This window comes from Arachis hypogaea, chromosome 19 (assembly GCF_003086295.3).
Source record: "Arachis hypogaea cultivar Tifrunner chromosome 19, arahy.Tifrunner.gnm2.J5K5, whole genome shotgun sequence".
Lineage (NCBI taxonomy): Eukaryota > Viridiplantae > Streptophyta > Magnoliopsida > Fabales > Fabaceae > Arachis > Arachis hypogaea.
In genome coordinates this window covers 6,204,989-6,227,244 of record NC_092054.1, presented here as the reverse complement: position 1 = coordinate 6,227,244, position 22,256 = coordinate 6,204,989, and the positions used below count along the sequence as shown (strand labels likewise).

Here is a 22,256-nt window from a genome sequence, read left to right as displayed (position 1 = left end):
TTGCCATGCTGGATATAGAGAAAAGATATTGTTTGTGATTTAGCCCCTAACATCTCTTGAAACGATATCGTTTGTCTCTGATGAGAAATAAAATGTTACCCCTATTTTATCTCTTCTCTTTCTCTTCAATTTCTCCATGAGTGATGCAGGAAAAAAAATCTCTCTTCCATAAGTGGTAGAAATTAATGATTGATAACTGCAATAGAATTTTTGGAAACTCTTAGAATACAACGTAGACTGTACATTTGTCTGGAAAGTTTTTTTTGCAACAGTTTTCCCATAATTTTGTTGGATGATAAAAAAGAAACTTACTTCATGTTTATAACTGAACTAACAACTTGAATATTTGACAATGACACTTTTTTTTTCTTCTACTACACATCAACCCTAAACACATTAAAACAAAAACATCTTTAGACCTTAAATACCAACATAAAACCAGCAACAAACATTACAAATACAGCCAATAACAACATGTACAATTTGTAGGTTTTAACTTCAGCTTCTAACTTTCCAATTCTCTAAGCCAAAATTTTCCTCACTTGGTCAATATCCTTTGTAGAAGTCATCCTTTCACCGACGTTTTTTTTTTGTCCAATGTCATCTAACATGAACAAACCGCACCACCTCTTTTCACTGACATTGTAATTAGGATACCCAAAGAATGATTTGTTATGGCTGGACTCTGTTGTGGACCACCGAAGAACAGGGTGACAGGCGACAGCCACACCCACAACACTCTAAAACTCTCGATGATCTACTTCGACTGGAAGTCCTTGTGTTTGACCGTATGGAACTCTAGTTCCTACTTGCAATCATGTTCCCAAAATCAGGAAGGTGCACAAAGAGGAAGAAAAAAAAAGAATCTGGCAAAAATGAGAAGAAGAAGAGGAGGAAGAAGTAGAGGAAGAAATTTAGGTTATAAAAGGAGACAAAGGACCAAATTGGAGCTAATACACTTTTATGTCATGTCATCTAACTATTACTATGTCTAGCGTGGCAAGAATTGGCTACGTCACTGACGACATGAGTGTTTTGGTGGCAAGAATCTAGGGACTAATTTAGTGCGATTAAGATCTCAAAGACTAAATCAGTACAACTCGTCAATCTCAGATACTGAAGTGGAGTTTAACTCCATTGTGCACGGCTTCCATTTGTGTGCGCGACATTAATCTTTTATATAAATATATGAATATTATTTTAAAGTTTTGTGTTTTAACTTTTTAACGACACTAGAATAACATAATCTAGATAATTGCAGTTCAAATTATGATAAAATTAAATTAGTGTGAAGTTATAAACGAATGTGACCGTCTTTTCAAAAGTCATGTGAATAGTAAAGGGAAAAAGAAAAGTTGATGGAGAATGTTCCGCTGAATAAAAAAAAAATATTTTCTAAAGTTTGTAAAGAAATGAAAGCCTTGAAGAAGAGAGGTGAATAGTGGAAGATAAACTTTTTCTTGGAGTATTTATGATAACCAATGATAAAGCATGGTGGAAAGCTTAATCCACTGCCGTTTTTGCATTTTAAGGAGAGCTTGTGCATCTTTTCAGCTATCACACTTGTCTTTTCAAATTCTAAAATTTAAAGAAACAAGACACGTTTTGAGGAGAAGGTTGTTAAACATTAGTTGAAACTTGATCACTCTCCTATCCAAGTCGAAATGGAAGTCAAAAGTTCTGATGATGGGCAATTTGTTGATAAAAAAAATTGAAATTGACCTCATCTAACAAGAAATGTACATCGATAAAAACAAGAAAGTAACTAGTCATAACAACAAAGATGAACATTAATACATGTCGAAAAGACGTAGAGATCACCACCAGTATTCTCCGGAAGGTCAAGATCCAACTCAAAATTTTAAATAATAAATTAATGAGTTTTTCATCTTATAAATTTTTACGTTTTTTTTATTTTTTTGAGTAATACTCTAAATAGGTTCCCAAAAAATTTACGGTCGGATAGATTTGTCTCCAATAAAAGTTAATTAAAATTTTGACCCTGACATTTTTAGTTATACACCAGATACGTCTCCATGTCACTTTGATCTGATCAGGACGTCCTACGTGGAGGTTAACGGACTAATGTGTCAAGTTAATTGCGACGTGTCACCTCCAGGATAATTTGGTCCCCATCCAAGTTGGACAAAACGACGTCGTATTGGATCATGAGGCGAATGACGTCGTTTCGTGGAGGACAAATTCGTCCCCACCATAGAAGGCAGAGTTGCGAAACGACAATGTTTTAAATGGGGGATCTATTTGTTTGATAACCTAATGTTTGGGACCTATCTAACCTATAATTGGTAACATTACCCTCAAATATATTCATTATTGTCTTTTTTTGGTTTCATTAAAAACATAAGTTGATGTATCTGGTTCTGGTAGCTTGCAAAATTTTAATCCTCCCTCTCATAACACTCAAATTGAAGATTCTCCTTCACATGTCACAAAAAATATTTCAGACAATCCCAAAATATGTTAATTTTGAATGATTTAATGCGTATGTTGAAATTTGTATGAAATATCCTCATAATAATTTTGTTAATTCCATGCTCAACAACCTTTTAAACGTCCAAAACAAACAGTAATCAGGCCCAAGGCTCAGAAGAGTATTAGTGCTGAGACCATGGCAGCTGCAACCAGTGGCACAACATCTAAATTGTTCAAATTTATTCCAACACTGGGATTGAAACAGTCTACAAAGAAATGATACTTTTAAGGATTTCAACACCATATTTTGTTATGTTGGAGGAAATAGACCTTTTGTTGTTTGGGTTGGTTTTGTTTAGTCTAACAATTTGAGACATTTCAATCTAACAATTTAATAATCAACAAAGATTAAAACTTGCCTAAACAGCCACCACATATATACAAAACACAACTACAACTACCAATGTTCCCAATTATTATATCCCTAAACAAAACAAAAACAGTATGCTTCTTCACAACTTGGTGATGGTTTCAGTGGCTAAGAGAAGGGGGGTTGAATCTTAGCCCCTTTTGCTTGCTAACACTTTCTGGATTCAGAGGAGACTTTTCTGTTTTTAGCTCGTCCCTAGCCACGAGACATTTTCATTTTGTCTCGTCACTTGGCACGAGACATTTTTTATTTTTGCTCCTGTGCAGTAGAAAACAGAAATGGAGTAGGAGAGAAGGAAAATTACACCCAGATATATCCTGGTTCGGCTGCTAAGTGCAGTGCAGCCTACATCCATTCTCCATCACAACAATGATGGAATTTCACTATAATCAACCAGATTACAAACTGTAAAGTGCTAACCCAACTTACAAGGGGATTCCCACAGAATCATGAAACACAACATAGATGAACAAAGGAACTCTAAGACATCTATGACTTTTTCTTTTAATTTTGCACTCTCTGCCTTTTTCCGCTCTATGGCTTTTTCATACAAACCTCACTGTTTGCCTTTTTTCATGAGACTCAAGACATGACAAAATTAAACAGAAAAATACTAAACAGAATACATTGAAGGAGAAGAAAATCTGTAAGCTTAGGTAGCTCTGAGAATCCTGTGCCTTGCACTCTTACTGCTTACTTCTAACTCCTTGCTTCAACCAGTGGCTGTTCCCCCTTTTTATAGAAGAGAGAAGCCTCCACACTTGAAGCAAAAAACCCAAGCCAACTTCTTCTTCCTTCAAGAAACCGGTTCGGCCACACAGAGAGAGAAGAGATAACCATGCAATAACCAACATGCAATTACCTCTAGTCCTTTCTTGATCATCACTCTTCATCAATCTGAGCTCTCCATTCTTGGCTTGCTCTCCAAGATGGATTTCTGGCCCTTGATGCTTCATGATGATAATGACTTCATCTGCTTTAATCTCTGCCTCAACCATCACTTCGCCACTCTAGCTACTTCCTGTGGTGGTTGAACAGAATCAAAGACAAGCCATGCTTCAAGAATCTTACCCTGCTGGCCGTGATCTTCTTCTTCCTTTTTGAGCATGGAGAAGCCAAGATTACCTCACCAAATCTATCCATAAATGGTGACAATCTCAGCCACAGCTCATTTTTATTTTAGTATGTTTTCTTGTCAACATTGTGATGGTCTTTAGGCTTGCTTTCTCTTCCTTTTGGTAGCTCATTTTTACTTCCATGGCTGCCAATATTTTCTGAGTAATAACCGAAGAGAGAAAGAGATGTGAGAGAGAAGAAAGAGAAATTGAACATTAACTAATGTAATTTGATAAAGCAAAAAAGTGTTCACTTCCCTTTACTGAGTAATGTGTAGCTTAATGATGCACATCAAATCAAAGTCACGCATATTCTCTCTCATAGTTTCCATGCAATAAATGGCAATTGAATGAATTTTGGAATCCATCACATGTTTGAATCCTTGGATCCTTTGAAAGCAATTTTGCTTTCTTTCTTCTTTGGTTTCGGATCATGCATGAGGAACTTTCATAAAGTTGGGCTTGATTGCAACAATATTTGATCTTGGCCCAATAATAACATTTGCTTTCCTGATAAAATTGGAACATGCATAAAGCAAATGGAAAGCATGTAACACACTTGGGTTTAGAGCAATTAAAATCATTTGGGCCCAAATAACATAAAGAATCAAATCAGCTATATTCATCATATATTTTTAAAACCAAAGGCTGAATGCGATTTGGACTTGCACCAGAATTTTGTTTTTCGGCCCAAACTGAACCTGTATTGCAAAAATTAATTTAATCAATTTAATTTAATATCAATAATTTTTGCAACTGGTTTTATTAATAATGTTTGATCATCACTTAATTGGAAGTAGAGTTTTCCAAACTCATCACTTGGCTATTCTCATTCTTCTTCAACAATAGATTCTCTAATTGCTTCACTCTCTCCTCTAAGTCATCGTTCAACATACACATTAAGTCATTCACAATTAGCATACCTTAGAATTGTTTGAGACATTTTTTGTGACATGTGAAGGAGAAAATCTTTAATTTGAGTGTCATGAGAGGGAGGATTAGAATTTTGCAAGCTACTAGGTCCAGATACATCAACCTGTATTTTCAATGAAACCGAAAGAGGGCAATGAATATATTTGAGGGTGAGGGTAATGTCACAATTATAGGTCAGATAGGTCCCCAAACATTAGATTATCAGACAAATAGGTCCTTATAGAAGCATAATCATTAAGCAGATAGATCCCCTCGAACAGGCAGATAGGTCTCCCATTTAAAACGTTGTTGTTTCGCAACTCTGCCTTCCATGACGGGGACGAATTTGTCTTCCACGAAACAACGTCGTTCGCCTCATGATCCAATGCGACGTCGTTTTGTCCAACTTGGATGGAGACTAAATTGTGCTGGAGGTGACACGTTCCAGTTAACCTAACATGTCACCTCGTTGACCTCCACATAGGACGTTCTGACCGGGTCAAACTGCCATAGGGACATATCTAGTGTATAACTAAAAGCGTCATGGTCGAAATTTTAGTTAAATTTTGTTGGGGACAAATCTATCTGACCGTAAATTTTTTGAAGACCTATTTAAAATATTATTCTATTTTTTTTTATATGAGACTAACTTCATGCACTCCTTTTCGTCCTTGAAATATTAATACGGAGCAAAAATAAAACTGTTTGTACCAAAAAAACTTGCTTATTAATAAGAAGCAAAGGTTACTAAAAGGGGGCATCCATGATTCACATACATACTTACTCAGAGAAACTTCCAGTCACATTCACAACATGGGAAAAGGGAGGTGTGTATGCATGTGAGTTTTTGTAGCTCATCATGTTTAGTTTTCTTGCAATTTTATTATGTGCGACATTTGGTTATGTAAACTTATAGCTATTTTCTTTCAAATTCTACAATCCATGATTCTATTAGTTACTTCTACATTTGCTCTTCCGTTTATCAAATTTTATAAGTTCATTTTTTTATAATATAAGTAAATAATATTTTTTTTTTCCTATATGCTGCTTGCTTCGTGTCATTAAGATTGCGAAAAAAAATGAAGAAAACCAGAACCATGAATTTTTTTTTTCCATTCTTATTATCCAAGCGTTCAGATCTTTTTCCATTTCTCGAATGATTAATTTAAATTTTAACTTGGATGAACTTGTCATAAACAAATTCTAGAATAATTTTCATTTAGATAATTTTGGTTTATTTGATTGCAAAATTTATTGCCTTAAAGAAAATACATTTAAACTTTGGAAACTGAAGGATAATTTAAGCACAAAACTAGAAAGTAAATGTTGTAAACAAATAATTAAAACACCTAATTAAACCAGCAGTGTGAATCACTTCCTGATCTAACCAAAGGTGCTCGAATATTCTTCCATCCAATGGAAAATTTATTAAAATTTCAGCATTGTCAAACCCTGTAACAAAAATATACACATATATGAGAACAAGAACAAACTTATTGAAATTATTTTCCCTTCACCCTAATAACTTGATGGTAATGATAGTACAATGATTCCAGATTAAATTGTTTAAAGCAAAGAAACCAAAGTAAAACAAAATATTGAAGCACCATAAAAAAAAATTCAAAACTAAAATTTTGAAATGTTGCATCATATAGCCGACTAACCTATGAAGTACGGACACTTCGCTAAGTTGTCGTGTCCACGTGTCAGACACATTTCGAACACGACACTCACTGACACTCGTCCGACACGCGTGTTTACTGTGTCCAAACTGTGTCTTTATAAAAAATAAAAAATTCTTCTCCGGACACATTTGGACACACCTAAATACCATCAAGTGTCAGCGTGTCCAATCTTATTCTTAAAATATATTCTTAAAATAAATTTAGATATAGTATATATTATTATTTATTATAACAAAAAATATTTTAAATACTTGATATAATTAAAATAAGATATTAAAAAAATTAATTTATATTTTAATATCAGTAAAATATCAAAATATCATTACGATTTATCTAAAAGATACTTTATATTTTATATGTATACGTGTCCCTGTGTCTTATAAGATTTTAAAATTTGCGTGTCAGCATGTCTCGTGTCGTGTCGTGTCCCGTATCCGTGTCAGTGTCTGTGTATCATAGCGACTAACTAAAGAGGCATAACTACATAAGAATTATATGTGCCAAAATTATTTTAAATTACTTATTAACAAATTTGTTTTATATCAAATAGTAAATGCCTTAGATACTTTCTCAATAATGATTCATTGTCTCGATACTATTAAAAAAAAGGTTTAAAAATGATCATATCAAATAAAAATATAAGATAATAAAAACCAAAACGACCAAAACTTAGAAATTATTCTTACGGGGTATTAGTTGATGTACTTAGCATTAAGAATCCCAATGCATTGGAGCCTCTTGTTTTCACTTCGTCGATAGAGTTTGTTGCATTCGTAGATAATACATCCCTGAAGACAATGTTTCTTCTTTATCGGGTTCGGCTCAAAGCGTATCTTGCACTCCTTCATACAACCTTGTACAGTGTTAGCTGCAATATAATATGTTGTAGTCCAAGGTTCTTCACCAATTGTTTCATGGAATTCATCTATAGCAGAACAAAAACTTGCTAAAATTACTAGCATTGTAATTGCAAGTGTTGCACCCTTCTTGGCCATTAGCTTCTCTTCTTTTTTGTCTTGCAATAACAAATTTATGGTAGATCACCTTTTATATATATAAGCTTAGAATCTTTCTTAATTATGTTTCTATGCAAATAATTTTAAAATTAAGATATCACTTGATTCGTTCTGACCTCTCCTTGCACCAAGAGCTACATAATAAACAAAACCTAAAACCTCCCGTTGTAGCAAAGTGTTGTTTTGAAGTTAATTATTCTAGTGTGTTTTATATATATATAACTGAGACTTAGAGATTAGAATTTTGTGTTATATTTAATAATCAGAGATTAAAATTAAAATTTTAATTCTTTTAATACTTTTAAAAAGTAAAAATATAAGTCTGAAATTTTTTGAAATAGAGACTGAAATTTTAATAATATTTTTTTAATAATTAAAAATATTTTAGTAAATATTTTTATTTTATATTTATATTTTTCTTAAATCAAATAAGATACTAAAACATAACTCAATTTTGTACACTTTATACCAAACATAATACAGAGACTTAATTTAATTTCAGTTTTTTAATATCTATTTTTTAGTCTTAGTTTTTTTCTCAAATACAATTTTAAAGGATTAAAATTAAAAAATCAACTGTTATAATGTATAAACTAAAAATTAACTATTAATTTAATTATTTGGTATAAAATATATGCTATAATATAAAAATACATAATTAAAAATGTGTGAAATAACTAAAGATATCTAATGGGTTGTCCTTATCAGTTTAGGTCTATCTATTTAAATCCATGAGTTTGATGAGGCAGGTTAATTACACCCATTCAAGGAAAGTTTGGGTTAAGCAGTTCAGTCTAATAATTATTATTAGATATCACTTAGTATTTATTGTTTGTGTGATTATAATATAAATTATTTTTATTAAAATTTTAATTTTTTTGGGTTTATAATAATAATACTGTGTAACAACATTTATTTAAACACATAAACATAATAATTTTTATATTTAAGTAGAATTCGCTAAAATAAGTTAGAAAAATAATAAGAAAAATGGGTTTAGGGTGGGAATAGAAAAGTCTTTTACAATGTACAATAAATTTTTATAAACAAGATTTTTTCTAAATTAAAAATAAAATTATTAGTTTCAATGAATAAGTACCAACAAATTTTTATAATGGATTAATATTTACACGTGGATCTTATACTAATATGTATTATAGGCTTAGTGTTTGTTTGGGTGTTATTATTTTGATAAAAAATATTTTTTTTAATGATTTTTTTAGCATATTTGACAAATTTCTACTAGTAAAAGTAAAAACAATAGAAAAATAAAAAATATCTTTTTTGAGAAGTTATAATTTACATCTTTTTTTAAAAGATCTTTTTTTTTTTAAAAAATTATTTTTTACATAATAAATAAACAAAAAAGTACTTTTATATTGTTATACCCAAATATAATTGATAAATAAAAAGATCTTTTTGTATGAAATATCCAAACATAAAATTACTTTTACTTTTTCATAAAATCTTTTAAAAAAAGATAATTAAAAAAATATTTTTTTTAGAAGTTGATCCAAATAATTTTTTATAGTTGAGTCAAAGTAAAACGGGGCGAAAAATCAACAAATTAGAGTATCATATCTTTTGTCCTATCATCTATGAAAATGCCCTTCAAAATTGAAACTAAATTATTGCATTTTTTTTTATAGTTGAAAATTTAAATTTGTTAAAGCTCATTTATATCCCTGACCAGCACGAATTTGCTTTAATAAAGAAGCAATTTCGATGAATTATAATTTCATAAGAAAATTTAAAGACACTACCAAACCAAAATCGGTTGTAATACATATTTTCCTTCTTATTTTGAATTTCATCCTTATTATAATGCAATTTTTCTTTTTAATACAATTTAACACAAAAAAGGCATCCTAGTAATAATATTAATGGAGAAATACTAGAGATATTAAAATTTATTGTTTTTTATTATTACTTAATTATTAATTTAATTTTTTTAATTTAATAATATAATAATATATTTTATTTTATATTTTTAAATATTAATGACTAACTAACCGATTTTAATAATTTTTTAATATTTTTTATAATAATATATAATGCTGCATGAGGTTGACATTCCACACCATTTTTATTTTTAAATAATAAGTTGGTAGGAAGTATTATTAATTAGTAAGTTAACAGAGATGTTTAGCTGAAGGCTATATTTTTTGGGTATGACTTATGAATTATGATTAATTGCATAATAGGGATAATTTGGATCTATTTTTTTTATATAAATTTAAACAAATTTACATTATAAAAATAAAATTAAAATTTATCAAAAATTTTAGAGATAAAAATTAAACATGTATTTTTTATACGGGGTGCTACACATCTATGTAACCATGTAACCAACTTGGCCTAACACCAAAAAAATCCAATACCATTAAATGAAACGTGAAATACACGTGCTCCATACACACGAAATCGCCCAACGCTTCTTCTTCTTCTTCTTTTCACGCTCGTTTACGCACGGAGCGTCTTCTTCTTCGCCTTCCTCCTTCTCTTCCTTTTTCACGTTCTTTCTTCTTCACGTGTTTTCTCCTTATCGTCATTCTTTTGTTGTTGTTGCTGCTGTATTTTTTTGTCTTTTCCTCTTTCTCTCTCTGGTGAAAAAGCAGTAGAAGGTGAGGAAGAAGAGTTTTGAATAGTGCAGAATGAACCGAACACAATACTCATGGTGAACCGAACATAGTACTCATGGTGAACCAAAAATAATACAGTTGTATAGTACTGAGTGAACGAAACATACATAATCCATTATATAAAATCAAATTCAAACAACTTTCTGCAGAATAAACCGAACACAGTACTCATGGTGAACTGAATATAGTACTCATGGTGAACCGAACATAGAACTCATGGTGAACCGAAAATAATACAATTGTATAGTATTGAGTGAACGAAACATAATCCGTTATATAAAATCAAATTCAAATAACTCTGCCTACAATTTACATATTATCAATTCAATTCAATTCAATTCAGTACACCTTCGTCCATTTAATTCAATTAAAATTAGTAATTGCATTCCATTCAATTCGATTCAAAATTGAATAATCCAAACTTTGTCAGTTTGATTCGTTTCAGAAGAGTAATCCAAATCGCTCTCCTGTTTACCAAAGAATTATGAACCCCTAAACACTGAACCCTAAACACTAAAACTAGAACCCTGAACACTGAACCCTAAACCCATAAACCCTAAAACCTAAATCATACACCCTAAAATCTAAACCCTAAACCCTAAACCCTAAACCCTAAACCCTGAACCCGAACCTTGAACTCTGAACTCTGAACCCTGGACGCTAAACCCTAAACCCTAAACACGAACCCTGAACACTGAACTCTAAACCCTAAATGCTAAACCCTAAACCCTAAACCATAAACCTTGAACCCTATTGTAAACCCTAAACCCCTAAAACCCTGAACTCTGAACCCTAAACTCTAGACCCCTAAACCCTAAACCCTCAACCATGAACACGGTGAACCCAAATTAATACACGGGGACGAACCGAAAGTTGGAAATACACTGAACCCCTGTACACCGAACCCTGAACCCATAAACCCTAAACCCTAAAACCTTAAACCCTGAAACTATCGTCATTCTTTTGTTGTTGTTGTTGTTGCTGTATTTTTGTCTTTTCCTCCTTCTCTCTCTGGTGAAGAAGTAGTAGAAGGTGAGGAAGAAGGGTTTTGAATAGTACAGAATGAACCAAACACAGTACTTATGGTGAACCGAATACAGTACTCATGGTGAACCAAAATCTTAGTTATGGTGAACTGAAATCTTAATTACGGTGAAACAATTATACAGTGCTTAGGGAAGAAAACAGAATATATTGGTCTAATTTTTGTTAGACTCCTTTCTGCGGACCGAACCGAAAACATGAAAGTGATGAACCACCTCTTTAGTACTTACCGAACCAAGAAGTTACTCACATTTACTCAGAGTTACTCACAATTATTGACACTCACAATTACTCACAGTTACATATTATCAATTCAATTGAATTCAATTCAGATGTAAATCACCTCAGTCCATTCAATTCACTTCAAATAAAATTAAAAAAATTCATTCCATTAAATTCAATTCAAAATTCAATAATCCAAACCTCATCAAATTGATGTGTTTGATAAAAATCATCAAAATCGCACTCATTCAATTTATTTGAAGTTGATTCATTCATTGTTTCAATTCAAAAGTGCATATCGAAGAAAAAAACGAAGAAGAAGATGAACGACGAAGATAATTGGGTTGAATTAATCCAGATCCATAATGCAGAAGAGAAAAACACGAAAAAGGAGAACAACGAATTTAATTAGGTTGGTTTACGTTGTATGAAAAGTTTAGGTTGAAAAACGTTTATAACGCAAAATAAAGATTCGTTATATAGGTTATAAGAGGCACGTGTAAAATAGACGGGAATATAGGGCGTGGAATAAAAGTTATTTGTATACCATCCATGTAATTTTTACATAAATGTAGAACTTTTTCCTTTTTTATATTAGACGAAATCATATAAGTTACTTTCAATCATGTTTTTTATATTATGTTTGTTTTTATAGTTAAATCTTTCATAATAGATACGTGACACGAGACTTAATTGTTCAATGATATGGCATATCTTGTTATATATAATAAAATTGCTAAGGACTCTATCACAGAAATTATTCTATATATTATTTTGTTTGTGGTGATGTGCAATTCTATGGCTCGACTCGGTGATAAACGTGTTTATGGTGAATGGGCTTTTAATGTTTCTTAGGCCATGGAAGTTTAACTGTACCTAAAACACAAAATAAGGATTAATAACCATCTAATCTAATGTTTCTTAATTTTTCAACTCTCACCCTCTTACTTCTCAATCTTAAATCCGTCACATTTTCTCTTTAAAAAAAATTCTTCTTATTTTTTTCAACTAATGAGATACTTTTTTGTTAAAAAAATCAAAATTCAGATGTAATTAGCAAGAATTTTTTTTTTTTAACTTTTTAATAACACATTTCGCTGTAAGCAAGGTATATGAATTTTGATTTTTTTTTTATAATTTTTTTGCTAACAGCAAAAAAACTGCTACCATATCAAAATACATCACCCTCTAACTTTATATTTAGACAACTTTAAAAATTAATTTATATCAAATTTTTTTGGCACAAGATTCAAGAATTTTTATTTTGTCCTTAGTTTGTTCACGTTGAGTTGGTGTCTCGAGAAACAAATAGAGCTACGAATTGGATGGCTAGATATGATGCCAAGAGTAACTCTAATAATATTATTTGGTCCGAGCCTTGTGTTGATCTTCAGTAAATCAACCGTTCGGATATAAGATAGTATTTACTTTATTTCTTTCCATGTTTAGACACCCAAAAAAAATTAAAATACAAAACTGTTAGGATTTTGTTGAATTAGTCCCACATTGCTCAGGATAGCAAATGGAGTGGGTGGCCTAGACTATAAATATGAGGCTAAGTTTTCCATTTGTTTTTGCACCAGTCAGAAACACTTTAAGCTTGTATCTGATTTTTCTTTTCCTCTGTATTCTTTATTAGAGAGTGTTGTGTGGTGTAGTTAGATATTTGCTTTGAGAGAGTGTGGGTGTACTGGGGTGCCGGTGAGAGAAAGAAGTCTATGTGTTATAACAATTTTCACATAGTGATATTCTCTGGTTGTCATTTGACAACGGCCGTGGTTTTTTCTCCGGTAATTGGAGTTTCCACGTTAAATTATTGTGTTGTGATTGTGTCTATTTTATTTCTCTGTCAAAGGTATTTTCTCAACGGGAAATGGTGTATTATTCCCAACAGAACAATTTAAGACAAAATAACTAACTTGCTAGCTGCTAGTTAGCTAGAATGTAGAATACGTCATCACTACAAATTTAACTTAAAATTGCAACACAATTTCCAAGCTATTTTATTTCTAATACTTGTCTATACTAATTAGGAATGAACGAACTACAAACTTATCTAGCCAAGGGAGTCATATCAGTACTAATCAAATTGACACTGACGTGCCCAACTAAATCTTCATTTTGAAGGTCACAACTATTATGTTTTCGACCTAACTCTGCAGCCAAACACTCCTTTAGCTCTCTTACTATGTCACTCATGTATGGCCTTTCCAAAGAACTGGGAGACACAGAAGCCATTGCAATTTCAACCACTCTCCATGCAGAACCATTGTCAAAATCTCCTTGTATTCTTGAGTCAACAATACTTGTTATATCCCCTTCAACAATCATAGAATTAACTCGTTGACTTATATGATCAGTCATGTCTTCCCTTAAAATTATAACCGGTTGACCTGTTATTATCCTTAAAAGAACTACTCCAAAACTATACACATCACTTTTCTCTGTCAATCTGTTTGATGTCGTGTACCTAATAATTTGGTTAGTTAATATTTGATTATTCTCTTATCGAAATTTCTTTCAATTAGAGCGATGAATAATTAATCATATAATTGAAATTAAAGTATTAAACACATACTCAGGATCTAGGTAGCCTGGAGTTCCAGCCACAATTGTCGACACATGCGTATCGCTGTCGGCCGCAAAACATTTGGATAATCCAATATCAGCGAGTTTGGCATGAAATTTTTCGTTTAGTAGAATATTGGAGCATTTCACATCTCTGTGGATTATAGGTGGCTTACAACCATTATGCAGATATTCCAATCCTGAATTTAAATTTGAATCATGCATAAATGGTTAAGAACTAAAATTTGATGAAGAAATTTACGTTTTCTTTCTCTTCCTAACCTTGGGCTGCATCCAATGCTATTCGAAGTCTATCTTCCCAATTTAAGGACTTCTCCTTATTGTTTTTTCCTATAAAAAACGTAAGAAATTTCACAATATTTGATAAAAAAAATTTGAAGTAACAAAATATTTCTAATTAAAAACTTTTTAAAAATATAAAATCATCTCGTTAAGGAGTCAATGGAGTATTTATATAATGTGTACAATGAACTATTTATTTAGCTCAATATGAGTTAAAAAATAAACATCCAGGTAAAATACTACTAATTTCTCAAACATAACACACCCATACTATTCAAAATAACCATCCGGGTACCAGAGAATAATAAACATCTAATATCCTACTGAATCGAACATCCCTAAACCTCCATTGTACACATTGTATAGATACTCTATTGGCTCCTTATATTTCCTCTTAATCATTTGCACATTTTAGAACATAGAACAGAAATAATTGTGATGGTACCTGAAAGATGTTCATCTAAATTTCCATTCGCCATGTATTCATAGATGAGTCCTATGTTAGTTTTTTCATTGCAATAACCAATGAGAGACGTTAGATTTCGGTGATAGACTCTCATTAGAAGCTTAACCTGCCATTCAAAGCCATTTTCTGTTTTTGTCATGATAGCAACAATATGATTTAGATTGAGATTTCTTTCACTTGTTGTATTATTTTCTATGCATATATTGATTATTGAGCACTTGCCTCGGCAACAAATTGTTGATATCCTTGCACCGACGATAGCGAAAGCATTTTGACAGCCACTTGAATGTCTTCAATAAAGCCATGATAAACTTTTCCGAATCCACCTCTACCTAGAATCTTATCAAAGTTGTTGGTCATCTTAACAACCTCATTAAAGGAATATTGCCGTTGCTTTGATTCCAATTGCGACCCGTTCATTGAATTCCGACGTTTCCCGAAAATGATCGTAGTAGCTGATTTTGATGAAAACTCTCAGTTAGTGACAATCACATACTATGTAGAGAAATGTTAGAGGATCGTCAGAATTTATTGTTTTTAGTTATTATTTAGCCATCAACTGATTATCAATTCCTTTAGTGTAATTCCTTTGTCTCATACTTTTAAGCATTAATGACTAACTGATGGCTAAAAACAATAAATTCTAATGACTTTCTAACATTCTTCGTTAGCTAAATAAAAAATTGTCTATTCACGTTATGTAGAGATTGTAATTATAAATTCCAGTTAGTAACAGTTACCATATTGCTTTTTTAGGCGAAAGATTATAACTGCTTCAACAATTACTAGAAGCAGTAATATCCCTGCAATTGATGCTACCACTGTAATGGTTGCATTATTATTCTTCTTTCTTGTATCATTTGTTTGCTGGTTGCATGAAGTTGATGCACATAGATTTGGATTTTGTCCCACACTATAAAATAAGCATTTAGATGACAGTACAACAAAGTTAAAGCAGGGTACTTAGGAAATTTTGTGAGTAATTATTATTAGAAGACCTAAATAAAAGAAAAAGCTACTTCAACTATATAACTAAAAACGTGAATACCTATTAATAATACACAAGTATATATAATAATAAAGGGATCTTCAATGTCAAGTAGATATTATTGATTCTTGGTATTAAGTATATATATATCAAGGATAATATCTACCTCAAGGATAGTTGACCATCACTTTGTTTTTGAAGGAGTTCATTTGAAACTGAACCTGTTAGATTGTTGTTTGCCAAGTTTCTGCAAAAGCAGAAAACAAATATGACATCCTTCTCAATTTAACTTTAAAGTAATACTAGGTAATAACTTTTTTTTATTAACATTAGCTAATTTTTTTAAAATTATTTTATTTATCTTAAATTCTAGACTCTAAGGCATAAACTATTAACTCTACGACTTAAGCTATAAACACTAAATTTTAAAAGGAAAAGTATAGGGTACCAACATATTATCTGCCAATTTCTGCCAACTCTTATTTATAATTGTGTTTTATGGAAGTGTGTTCGTGAATGTGTCTAATAATTAATATATTTTAAATACATATATAAAAAGACACATCCAGAAAATATATTTATAAAGACACTTCTATAAAAAAAAGACATTTTTATTAGACACATCCACGAATACACTTCCATAAAACACAATTATAAATAAGAGTTGGTAGAAGTTGGCAGATATGCTGTTGGTAACGTAGCAGAACCGATTTTAAAATTAGTTAATGTTAGCTAACAAAAAGTTAATTTTTAATATTTTTCTTAATTTTATAACCAATAAAATCATGTGAACTTACAAGTATTCTAGTGATTGCAGTTGTGCCAGGAAAGAAGGTATATTCCCATTTAAGCCATTGTCCGATAAATCTCTGAGAGCGAGGGCAATTCAAATTCACAGTTACAATCCAAAACGGAGGGGTAAAATACACAAATGTAATAAAATGGGTGTAATTATCATAGGTAACTTTTTATATGAAGATAATTTTATGTAAAAATAATAGTTTAGATATTAGACAGGCACTATATATTAAGCAATTTATTTAAATATATCAAATTATCTAATGATTTTTAACTGTTATAATTTAGTCACGTAAAGATATGTCTATATGCTTAGCCATCTTATTTATTTATCAACTAAATGAGATGAGATGAGATAGATACTCACAGGGATTTTAACATGGTAAGCTTGGAGATATCAGCCGGTATATGTCCGTTGAGTCCACTTGAAGACAAATTCCTTTATATATTCCATTTCCAAAAACATTATTATTTCAAGGAAAAGTGTAGGTAAACAATGAAAATATTAAACAATGTAAACAATAGATATATCGAATGTTCATTTTATTAGTATACAGATGGTTATTTTAATATTAAAATTTAGAGAATTAATTTGAAGAGGTAGTGTGTTTTTATTTGATTGGTGATTGTTTATATTGTTCAACAAAATTATTGTCCCTCTAGCATTCCCCTTATTTCAATCATGAATATAATTAAAGGTAATGCTAGATAATCAATAACTTTTTTAAACAATATGAACAACCATCAATAAAATAAAAACACACTACGCTTCTAAATTATCCATCTAAATCTTAATATTAGAATAACCATTCGCACATCTAATAAAATAAACATTCGATATATCTATTGTTCACATTGTTCACTAATGTTGTTGGTTACCTGTACTTTTCCTATAATTAATAGTTTTGTAATTTTTGTGTTATTGAATGAATGATGAGCTTACAAGGATGTGATTCTTAGAAAGCCATCAAAAGAGCTACACTCTACACCTTGCCACTTGTATGCAATGGGAGCACATGGATCTCCTTCCCAGTTTCTACTGTTCATCCTATAAGCCCTCTTGATGTTTGTGACTGCCTCCACTGGTGTGTATATACAAGCAAAGCTAAATATGCTTACAAGAACCAAAAGAAGAAGCTAAGTTAGATAAAATAGCAGCATCATACCGTCATTTCTTTGGGTTTCTAACTCTGAAAAATCTTTAGCAAAATAAATCTCAAGAGCATTGATGATGGGTGGAAGGGTGGAAGATTGTGTCCGAATAAGTGAAATGTGACCCCTTTTTGTTAGAAGCCAAGGTCCGGTTAGAGTATTTCTGGTGTGTACTTCATGGTATCTGAGTTGTAATGCTGCATCCCAAGGCACGTCATTTATGGTGGTATTGAATGATCTAGTTTGATTTGTACCCAACTTCTGAAGCTCAGTGAAGTGTAAGTAGAAATAGTATTGGTGCTCAGTTTCATCATCAATCTCCCAGTTGAAGTCTAATGAAGCAGTAACGTTTCTTGGTGTAGCTGCAGTCTCCATCACAACTGCTGGTGGTTTAAAGTCATGCTGAATCAAGTCCTCGTTGCTAAGTCTGCTGCTTAATTGTGTCCACTTGTTGTCCCAATAAGGCTCCCATATTCGATCATATGGATCATCTTTATACCTGTATAACCAACGTATATAACATATTAATATTATATGTTCCCATAACTTATATAGTAATAATAATGAAGGTGAAAACTAAGGTGCAGTTAACTTCACGTGAAGTTGATACCTGAGAGCCATTAGATGATGTGACTGATTTGATTAAAGATATCAACTTCACATTAAGTCGACTTCAACTGAGTTTTCACGCAATAATCAATCATGTTATGCTAGGTGGACACGGGTTATGCTAGGTAATCAATGACTTTCTTAAACAACATGAACAACTACTAATCAAATAAAAATACACTATACTTCCAAATTATCCACTTAAATCTTAATATTAGAATAACCATCCGCACACCTAGTGAAATGAACATTCGATATATTTATTGTTCACATTGTTTAATATTTTCATTGTCTACCTATACTTTTCCATATAAAAGATGCATATTGCTATGTATGTATTAAAATTACGACTATGCTATGTGTACATCAAAGTCAGTTATCAGTACTAAAAAAAGTCCATTATCAGTATAAAATACATATTAGAATATAAATACACATGGAAAATAAATTAAACTATACATGGATCTATACATAAATACATTGGTAGCTGATTTTAGTTGCTAATTTTAATGTTCGAATAACATTTTGGTTAAAATTATCTACTAAAATTAGTCACTAGTATAAAATGAGTTAAATAACACATACATTTATACACAAATACATAGTGAATGATTTTAGTATACAAGTAACATTTTTGATAAAAAATAATCACTAAATCAATCATCTATATATATAAAATACATATTAAAAATAAATTAAATAAATATAGTTATACACAAATACATAATATTATAATTAACAATTTATTTTTAGTATGCACATAATATTTTTTAATAATAATAACAACAATTTTATTTTATTTTAAGTGTTTGAAATAAATTTTAATTTTAATTTTGCTTTTAACTATATAACTAATAGATATTCAAATAATTGTTTTCAATTTCATCTTTAACGACCATGCTAAACCATGGTTACTTTCATCACCAGCGATCTCCTTCTTTTTGTTCCTCTCTATAAAATAATAAAAAAAAAACAAACTAATCCATGAATTGAAAGACAAATTTTATTGTTATCTTGTTAAGAAAAAGTAAAGACTCCAATACCGATCTTTTTACGTAAAATTAATAATAGAGACTCGTTAATAATTTAATTAAATATATCAAATTATTTAATAATTTTGATAACCATTGCACGTAAATTTTCACCTTAACAAAAATCATAACCATTGATATTATACACTAAACTAGAGACGCAACGTGATCAGCATGAAGCTAGGTTCCTTGCATTGGAAACCTCTGAAATTGAAAAAGTGGATAAAGCTAAGGCAAATTCTCCGTTTAATGATCGAAATAAGAATAAGATATATTTAAAAATTAAAAGAAAGGGACTCGCCTGTATGTTAAATTGGTGATAGAACCAAAATCCAACCTTTGGAATAGTGCCAATGATGTAGACGGCTTTTTAGTGGTATAAGTAGCATTGTTCAAAATTCTCATCTCTATAACTGAAATGAACGGTGTCCCTGTGCCTTTGTTAACCATACAGATATGGATATAATCCAGTGATGGAGTGTGTATGATCTCATAATTTTTACTTAGTGATGAATTTGTGAATTTCACTGTGTCCCAAAAATGAACTCCGAGATAAATATCAAATTGTGGGAGCTTATTAAGACCATCATAGTTTCCATACAAGAAACTAGTTCTGATTAAATATCTAGTAGCACTTGTTACATTTATTCTGTAACAGTTTCTTGTTCCGTTAGGAAAACTCCGAAGATAAGTAAAATATTGTTGATGAGTAGCTTTATCTTGGGGCGATACAGTCTTACTCACACCAGAATCAACGAAATTAGCATCTGAAATATAATTGATTCCTGTGCTCTTCTCAGTGTAGTTGGAATTTTCAGGTAGTCCACAATCTATGCTAGTGAATTCTGATGTACATAAACCATACAATCTTAGTATTAAAAAAATACAATCATGTTATGTGTACACTAAAATCAGCCACTAAAATTAGTTATTAGTATAAAGTATATATTAAAATATAAATATATATTAAAAATAAATTAATTAATTAAATCATACATGTATTTATACACAAATACATTGATAGTTAATTTTAATAATTAATTTTAGTGTACATATAGAATTTTTTGAAAAACATATTGTAACTTACACATACTTTATCTTTATCTTCAATTTTTTTCCCTAAACCAAAAGAGCTGTTCAAATTTGAATAGAGTTTAACTAAGAATTATTTTTTTTCAGTTAACATTAGTTAATTTTTTAAATTTTAAATTATAATTTTTAAATTTGAATTAAAATTAATTTTAAATTCTAAATTCTTTAAAAAATAAAGATTAAAAAATAATTTTACAATAAAAAATGTACTAATACTAATTACTTAAAAATTAATTTCTTATGCTAAAATACTAAAGAATTAACACTTTTAGCTAAAAGAACAAGAGTTGGTAAGTATCAATTCAAAAATTAAACAAAAATAAAGTAAAAATATTGATCACTAAAAATTTATGTATCATATACTTTTTCATTTAAATAATAACCGAACCTGATTGATCCTGGCCTAGGACCGGTGCTAAGAAAGACAGAATTCCAAGCAGTAGAAAAAGAGAATGCAGAGAATTTGCCATCATCTTTGCCGTATACTAGCTATATTTTGTTTTGGATGATAATACTAGCTATGTAAATGGCCTTGTATTGCTCAAGTTGCATTTTGTACGAAACAATTTATTTGACCATTTTATTATTTTATTATAGTTGTGTTATTAGTTGTACAATTGTACTAGCTCTCTATAATATACAAATTATGAGATATTAGAGTGTTGACCCAGAGGGGAAAAAAATTCTATCCTTCCTAATAGTTTATTCCTTTCTAAGATGTTCATCATATTTTACACCACGACTGATTCAAAGTACTATTTTATAATATTATCACAAGAGTGAATTATGGTATGGATGTATTAATTATATTATTGATATAGATTTTACAGATTTTTTAATTAACCAATGAGAAACCAACATGTAAGGAGTTATTGTAAGGAATTTTTTATTTAATCTATGGTGTAAATCAATTTCTTTCTCCATTATATTTATTTAATATTTATTGTTTTCTCTTTTTGTCTTACGTTATTAAAAACATTTTAAAGGATGATATCACTCCATGGAGTGCACAGTAACAAAAATTTATAAAGTATAGAAAAGGTATCAGGTATATTTAGGAATATCGGTGTTTCAGTTGTTTTAACCGTTGATTTTAATTAATATATATTATATATATTTTTTATAATTCAGATCAACGATTAAAATAACTGGAACACCGATATTCTCGATACACCTGATAACCTTCCATTAAAGAATGCATCATTGTAAGAGCATGGGCAGAGATGACAAAAATAAACCTGCAAAAACCGAATATTTTCGAAAAATACTCGCGACAAAAAAGTAAATGGGAGCCCACAAAATTTTTACAAGAACAGAGACCTGGCCTACTCCAAAAATAAACGAGAATGAGAACGGGGGTATAAATACCTGTTCTATAGGATATGTTAAATTTTCGCAAAGATAGATTTACTATAATGTCCTCATTTATGTTAGTATTTTATTATGATGAAAACTATTTATGTTATTTTCTTTTAATTTATGTTTCGAGAGTTACCTGAAACGTTGATTTAGACTTAAGCATGAGGTTTAGACTCCTTGTGGGGTAGTGGGGTAGTGGGGTAGTATCTGACTTATTTAGCGCCGAAGTGCCATCTGTCCGAGTTCCTTGTGAGGAGGTGGGGGATGATACCTGCAAAAAATTCCGATGTTTAAGTTAGCAAGGGTTTTAGGCAAGTTTTTAGTAGGGTAGAACGTAAGTTATACCTGAGAGTTCCAGTGTATTTATAGTAGAGCTGCTAATCACTTTTGT

The 22,256-nt window shown here is 30.7% G+C and overlaps 1 protein-coding gene and 1 long non-coding RNA gene across 2 annotated transcripts; both read right to left on the bottom strand.

Annotated features, from left to right (window-relative positions):
* Positions 1-6,077: 6,077 nt before the first annotated feature.
* Positions 6,078-7,761, bottom strand: LOC112776282 (uncharacterized). The gene is made up of 2 exons (XR_003189906.2): positions 7,262-7,761; positions 6,078-6,342 (listed from the first exon to the last, which is right to left on the bottom strand). It is a non-coding gene; the product is annotated as an uncharacterized lncRNA (long non-coding RNA).
* Positions 7,762-13,355: 5,594 nt separating this feature from the next.
* Positions 13,356-21,034, bottom strand: LOC112777767 (senescence-induced receptor-like serine/threonine-protein kinase). The gene is made up of 13 exons (XM_025822158.2): positions 20,895-21,034; positions 19,716-20,259; positions 17,789-18,273; positions 17,566-17,704; positions 16,990-17,061; positions 16,622-16,693; positions 15,991-16,071; positions 15,577-15,749; positions 15,059-15,291; positions 14,816-14,942; positions 14,350-14,418; positions 14,078-14,267; positions 13,356-13,969 (listed from the first exon to the last, which is right to left on the bottom strand). The coding sequence occupies exons 1-13, from the start codon at positions 20,977-20,979 to the stop codon at positions 13,552-13,554; spliced, it is 2,688 nt and encodes an 895-aa protein (XP_025677943.1). The 5' UTR covers positions 20,980-21,034; the 3' UTR covers positions 13,356-13,551.
* Between the last annotated feature and the right edge of the window lie 1,222 nt (positions 21,035-22,256).